Genomic DNA, 7,510 nt, shown 5'->3' with positions numbered 1-7,510 from the left:
CAAAGCTAAGTATATATAGATCATTTTGGAGATCAAACATACCTGACATAGTTCAGTTCTCATTGTTCTTGTCCTTCTCCTTTCTCAGCCTGATGCGCCAAGAGCGGTGAGGCGGTGGAGGCAGTGGGATGTAGTCTTCTACCACAATTGGCGTGGGCATGTCGCCCAGCTGTGGGATCGCCGACGCCACCGCCGGCGTGAGGTCATTGTCAGGCACCACCACCATCGCGAGGCCATCTTCAGGCAGGACAGGCACGACCATCGCTAGGTCATCCTCAGCCACCACCATCTCTTTGAAGGAAATATGCCCTGGAGGCAATAATAAAGTTATTATTTATTTCCTTATTTCATGATAAATGTTTATCATTCATGATAGAATTGTATTAATCGGAAACATAATACATGTGTGAATACATAGACAAATAGAGTGTCACTAGTATGCCTCTACTTGACTAGCTCGTTGAATCAAAGATGGTTAAGTTTCCTGGCCATAGACATGAGTTGTCATTTGATTAACAGGGTCACATCAGGAAGGACCGAAGGAAGGATAGGTCGCCGCATATTGACGCGGAGCCGCAGAAGAGATGCACCAAGAAGTGGACGAACTTGTCCCCTCGAATCGAAGTACAAGGTGGATGCGGTGGTGTAGGCCAAAAGCTAGGGTTCACAGCGATACGACATGGTCATGTAGGATCTCCAGGGTTGCAGCAATGAACGATCTCAGTGTAGCATTCGCGTGGTCATTTCCGTAGCTGCTAGTGCGTGCGTCTAGGCCTTTGGGCGATTGAGGCCAGGTTGGGGGCCCGGGGCGGTCGCCCCTCCAGCCCCCCCGTTAGAGGGCCGGACCTTATTGGAAGGAGTCCTCCAACTCATGTTCTCCCTTATATCGTGGGACCTGGAATACCCTATTTGTCTCTCTTTGCGACAAGTTGTCGCTGTTTCGCACAAGGGATCGAGCGACCGTTTTGGGGTGGGCCGACCCATTTAGTGCTTCAGGGATACCGGTTTTGGGAACCTTCTATGATGTTTCCAAGCGTTTTTATTTTCTGATTTGGAACCTTCTAGTAGATTCCTGAAACTGGTTTTTTCTTTTGCAATTTCTGTTTCTTTTTATTTTTTCTATTTCTCTTCTTTTTCATTTTTCACTTTATTTTCTTGCACTTTTTCTTTTTTTATTTCAAAATTCCAAAAAACAAATCTTCAGAAATTCCAAAAAACTAGAATTTCAAATTTTGTTCGCTTCAATAGAAAAAATGTTCGGAATTCTAAAAAGTTTAAAATTTCAAGTTTTGTTCGCTTTTTGAATTGTTTCCTAAAATTCATAAAAACAGAATTTGAAAAAAGGTCCGCATTTTAAATTTTATTCACAAAATAAAAAGTATTCAAGAACTTCAATATAAATTCAAAATTTTATTCACAAAAAAGGTCCTTTTTTAAATTCTTTTTGCATAGTAAAAAGAATGTCCATGATACAAAATTTGTTCACAAATTCAAAAATGTTTGACAACTTTAAAAATGTTCCAGTTATCCATATTTGTTCACAACTTCAGCAAATGCTGTTTCGGAATTTTTTTCTCAACTGTTAAAAAATGTCACATTGAAAAATTCGCAAATTCAAAAAATGTGCGTGAGAATTTAAAAAAAGTTTCGTGTTTTTCTAAAAGTTGTTCGTAATTTTTAAAATAATTTTTTAAAAAATTCACGTTTTGAAAAACAATTCTTGTTTTCCAAAAACGTTTGCATTTTCAAGAAAAGTTCGGAATTTCGAAAAATGTTCTCCTATTCAATTTTCTTCCGTTTTTCCATAAAAATAATGAGTTTTCCCAAATAATGTTCGCGTTCCAAAAAAGTCAGTTTCAATCTTTTAGAAAAAAGATCAAATCTTCAGCGGCTTATGGTATCTTTTCAGACCTTTTCACAACTTTTCAGCAAATGTTCAGAATTTTAAATTTTGTTTGCATTTTATCTCTTTATCCACAAAATGATCGGTAATTCCAAAAAAGTTCCCACTTTTATTTGTTTTAGAAAAATCATGTTTATGAAAATTAGTTGGCAAAGTCAAAATATGTTCGAGGAATTTGAATAAATGTTCTCATTTCTGAAATTTGTCATAAATATGGAAAATTTTCTCTAATTTTAAAAAATATTGCAGCTTGTCCAATTTTGTTCACATATTCCAAAAATGTTCATGTTTTTGGAACTTTTGAAAAAATTGCGTTTTGAAAAAATTCATAATTCCAAAAAATGTTCGTGTTTTGAAAAAATTGTTCGTAATTTTGAAAATATTTTGCGTTTTCAAATTTCGTTGACAACTTCAGAAAATTTTCAGGTATTTCAAATCTCCAAAAATAATCACATATTCAAATCTGTATGCTGCAGTACATGTACAGAAAATAACATGTAAGAGAAATATCCCACAATACAAAGTTCTTAAATACAATCGCGATGCGGTATAGTTCATATGCGGCCGTTAAGTCCTGTGGTTAGCAGCGCTTGTTGAGGATAGGGACGTCGTAGGTTTGATTCCTCATGGCGTCATTTCCTGTTTTGCAATTTTTTACCGCTGTAGACACACCTCGGGGTCCTCATACTGGGCCGGCCCAGTCGGACGCCTCCTGTGTGCATCACGCTGGCTATTCGCCGCAAAATGCGGCACATAGGACCTCCTATACCATGCATTATGCCTTTTTTTAGAAATATACCATGCATTATGCCTCAAACAGAAGCTCGACGCACATGCGCGATGCCCGACTGGGCCGGCCCATCGACGCGAAAGCCACCTGTGTTTCGTGTACAGCGGGTGACCTGAAAAAACGCCGACAAACAGGTTGGCTACGCTAGGATTCGATCCCACCATCTCGCGCACACGAGATGGCAGAGACCGCGACCAGCTAGCCGCTAGACGACAAAGGTGCTATTGAATGTTTAAGCACGGAAGACTAAAACAACATCCAAAAGGGTTGAGTATTTAGAAAAAATAGTTTAGAAACATTTCTTCAAAATTTCGAACAATTCAAAATGCCACAAATATTTTCTGATATTCTAAGCTTATTTTCTAAAAAAATGTGATCAATTTTTCTAATCCGAATTTTGAAAAAACTCGGACATTTGGTACAAAACCTAACAGTTTTCTAAAACATGAACAATTTTGGAAAAATTGAAACTTTTCTGACGTTGTGAATATTTTTGAAAACAAGAAAAAATTTCTGAAATTCTTGAACTTTTTTTGAAGCGTGAACATTTTTCTGAAATTGGGAGCCAATTTTGGAAATGAGAACATATTTCGAAATCCTGTACATTTTCTGAAACATGAACATTTTATGAATGACATCCTGAACATATTTTGAAAAAGAGAACAAATTTTTAAAACATGAACATAACACAAATTTGAAAACGAGAACATCTTTTTGAAGTTAATGAACATTTTTGAAAACATGAACGTTTTCTGAAATTTTGCACAAAATTTATAACAAGAACATTTTCTGAAATTCCTGAAAGACTTTTTGAACCATGAACATTTTTTGAAATTGTGAACAAAATTTGAAAACCGGGACATTTTATCAAATTCCTGAAAAAAATTCAAAACATGTACGTAACAAATTATTTGAAAATGAGAACATTATTTTGAATTTACTGAACATTATTTTAAATTGGGATAAAAATTTAGAACAAGAACGTTTTTTGAAATTCCACAAATACTTTTTGAAACACATACATTATTTGAAATTGTGAAAATAATTGGAAAATTGGAGCATTTTATGAAATTCCTGAACATTTTTCAAAACATGAACGTGACAAATATTGGAAAACGAGAACGTTTTTTTGAATTTATGGAACATTTTTTACAACACAAACAGTTTCTGAAATTATGAAAAAAAACTAAAACAATATTATTTTTTTGAAATTCCTGAAAGTCTCTTTGTAACACAAACATTTTTTTGAAATTGTGAACAAAATTTGAAAACAGGAACACTTTATGAAATTCCTGAACAGTTTTTCAAAACATGAACGTATCAAATATTTGAAAACGAGAACATTCTTTTGAATTTACTACACATTTTTTGAAATTGGGAACAAAATTTAAAAGAATAACATTTTTTGAAATTCCCGAAAGACTTTTTGAAACACAAACATTTTTTGAAATTATGAAGAAAATTTGACAATGGGAACATTTTATGAAATCTCTGAACGTTTTCTGAAACTGAGAGCAAATTTTGAAAACAAAAATATGTTATAAAATTCTGAATAAATATTTGAAATCTTGAAACAAAAGAAACATGAAAAAAGAAAAAATGAAAGAGCAAAGAAAAGAAAAGAAAACAGAAAAAGAATAGGAAAAATTAAAATGAAAAAATAGAAAAAGAAAAGAAACAAAAAGGAAATAGAAAAACCGGTTCAGGAACTTCTAGAAGGTTCCCAAAACCAGATTCGCACAATCGTTTGAACGGGCTGGCCCATCTGAACGCTTGTCAGATTTGCCCCTGTGTGTCGCGTCGACTACTTGCCGCAACGAGCGGCAAATAGGAATTTCCTTATATCGTCTCTCTAATTGACAATATGAATTTCCCGTACGAGTATGTACTCTCTATTTGTGAACTAAAATTCATCATTGTCCACACTTACACATACAAAGGTGTACAAGAAATTCACGTGTAAACACCACACTTACATTATTGAGTACAAACAACACATGACTTGAAATGCAGTAGTAGTAGTAGTAGTAGTAAGTAGTAGTAGTAGTAGGGAAGATAACACGTACAGTTGCAAGCGATCAATCAGCGAGGCATGGATGATGATCGCGCATGCACAACCACTACTGCCTCTGGACGATCGATCAAAAGACCACTTCGGCGTTGGCAAACTCCTCTCTCTTCTGGGTCATGTCTGTCACCATTTCACCAAACCTGCACGGTGGGTTGACCACTGGCACCGTGCCATGCGCGCACTGTCCACCATGCCCACGGTGAAGTCCATTGGCATGCAAGTCCTTGGACTTTTGTGCGATGATAACGGAGTTCACCACGTCGTCGTCGGGGTGGCACACGGCCAGCACCTTGAACCCGCCTCCGGCGATGTCCTGGGGGTCTACGATCGGGTACAGGAACCCCCGTGCCCCGTGCGCACTGCGTACAACGAGGGCCGCCCCGTCTGCCATGTGTGCACCGAGGTGCGCGATCACCTTGGCCTTGTCCTCCGCGGCCATGCCCACGAGCGCAGCCAGGAAGACAACGTCATACTTAGCGAGCTCGCCGGCGAGGTCCGCAACATCGGCCGTGTGGAACGACATGCGGGCGCCCACGTCCTTGTCCGCGCGGAACAGCTTGCTGGCGCGATCGTTGGCCGCGCCGCACAGGTCGTAGTTGTCGAACATTGTGTTAGGCAAGTGGCGCGCAGCGAGGACGAAAGAGCTGAACGGCAGTGGGCCGGAGCCGATGAAGGCGACGCGGGCCGGGGCGATGCCGCCGGGCACGTAGCGCGCCAGGAGCTCGTACTCGAGCTTGCTGAGGTTGATGTAGTTGTTGTAGTAGGGGAACATGCCGAGGTGGTCGAGCGGGTTGTCGAAGGCGGCGAGTATGTCGGAGTAGTGCGCCTCCAGCTTCCCCTCGGCCTCGGAGCAGAGGCGGATGAGGCCCTCCCGCATCTCCTGCGCCTCCGGGCCGAGCTTGGTCACGTCCACGGGGCTCGGGGGAACGCACGAAGTGACCAGCTCGGTGAAGAGTGCGTCGACGTCCGGGGACGGGCTGAGCGACGGCAGCTTGGCGATGGCGGCGTGGAGTCCGGTGATCTTCTGGACCAGGGCATCCACCTCCTTGTTCTGGGCAGCCATTTTACTGGTGTTTTTGGTACCTCAGGCACAGGTGTGGAGTGGAGAGTCTTTGATCGAGCTGCTTTCTTGACGAGCTATGGTCCATGGAGCGGGCAGTACAGGGATATATATATGTAGCTGCCGTCTAAAGAGGACCGGTGGAGACGCAAAAGGGCGCATGCATGCACGCTTCACGCGTCCCTGCCCAATGAGGCTGGTTTCATGCCTCTGTTGCGACCTGTTCAGTGTTCACGTTCTGTTGTTGAAGTGGACAGCGTTTTCTATGTCTATTTGTAGACAGCATTGAATAAAGAGCTTAGGGCAAAACAAGGAAGCAATGATCATCGTCTATACCAAATTAAATTAAAATTTAATTAATAAATTAATTATGAGACATTTAGCATAATTAAGAGTGGATGTAAAAAACTCACAACTAAGAATATGTAAGCATACGATGTGAAAGGTAGGACAGATACCTCAATCATTGCAGGGTTAATCATTAAATTGGTGTAAAATTATCGGATGAACATTTAATTTGTATTCCACGAACACTTAACTTGTGCTCCACTTATTTTGATCTTTATTTGATGAACAGTTAATTGGTGTTCCACTTATTACAATGAACACTTACTTTATTGCTTAAGGAGAAGTTTGGTCCTTTATATGAGGCCTATGTCAGCGAACTCATTTTAAACCCGGTGGATATCACAGGATTCGGCCAGCTATTATTGTCTTTGATGGATCCACGTGGATTCGATCTTTATTCGTTTGTGTTTATGTGCCTACATGTTGGATTCTTCTGATCTACACATCTCTTCATCAGCGGCGGTTGTTGTCCTGGTGCGCTGGTCCTATGAGGCTTAGCACAACGCCTTTCCAACTTTCTACTAAAGCAAGGTTTGCCCGTCTCCGATGAGGGTGGAGGGCTGACGGCGGTGCACCTTTGGCTTTTTTTTTGCAGGAAACTTGTGAGAGCTTTATTCAACGAAAGCATTCGCCGAGCAGTCCGCCAACAGGCTACTGATCAGGAAGCTTGGAGTAGAGTCTAGCCAGCTATCAGTCACTGTAAGCGTCAATCCACGCTTAGCACAGAGATGTGCACCTTTGGCTTGCTCCAGTGCTTGTAGTCGTCGTTAAATGGTCTACGGACCTGGATGTATTGTTTACTTATATGGTATTCTTTATACTACCTTGATAGTTGATGAATAAATAGGAAATTTTCCTCGCAAAAAAAAGATATTTTTGAGGGCTAATTTAAGAAGATATAACCAGCGAATCTTTCCGAGAAAATGAACCCGTAACTTCTTAGCTGATCCTAGTTGTTATCCCGCCACATTCGATATCCACCGTTCTATTTTATTAATGTCTTTGCGCAGCGGTATGCTCATTCTGAACTTAACTTAAGAACAGGAGAGCGATCCTGAACATTCAGAGCTTTGACACCCATTCCAACAACAGAAAAATAGAGTTATGACACCAGTGACTTGGAGAGGCGTCAAGATCCTGTGCTTGACCTTGGTTAAGTTTCTTGTTATCTGAGGGGAAGTTCACATCGTCAAGAGCCAGACAAAAACCTATTTGTTGCGGAAAAAGTAGTGTGAAAAACGCGAGAGAATGGATGGATTCCGTGCATGGAACTGAAACTGGTCGGTCTCCTTAATATAACGAGTCATGATGTACAGGAAAAGGGAGGTCGATGTGCCG

At 40.5% G+C, this 7,510-nt stretch overlaps 1 protein-coding gene across 1 annotated transcript; it reads right to left on the bottom strand.

Moving 5' to 3' along the window:
- Positions 1-4,636: 4,636 nt before the first annotated feature.
- LOC125540768 (probable nicotianamine synthase 2) lies at positions 4,637-5,915 on the bottom strand. The gene has a single exon (XM_048704333.1). The coding sequence runs from the start codon at positions 5,825-5,827 to the stop codon at positions 4,835-4,837; it is 993 nt and encodes a 330-aa protein (XP_048560290.1). The 5' UTR covers positions 5,828-5,915; the 3' UTR covers positions 4,637-4,834.
- Between the last annotated feature and the right edge of the window lie 1,595 nt (positions 5,916-7,510).

This window comes from Triticum urartu, chromosome 2 (genome assembly GCF_003073215.2).
Source record: "Triticum urartu cultivar G1812 chromosome 2, Tu2.1, whole genome shotgun sequence".
NCBI lineage: Eukaryota > Viridiplantae > Streptophyta > Magnoliopsida > Poales > Poaceae > Triticum > Triticum urartu.
The sequence above is the reverse complement of the archived record's forward strand: the minus strand, read 5'-3'. Positions and strand labels throughout refer to the sequence as shown.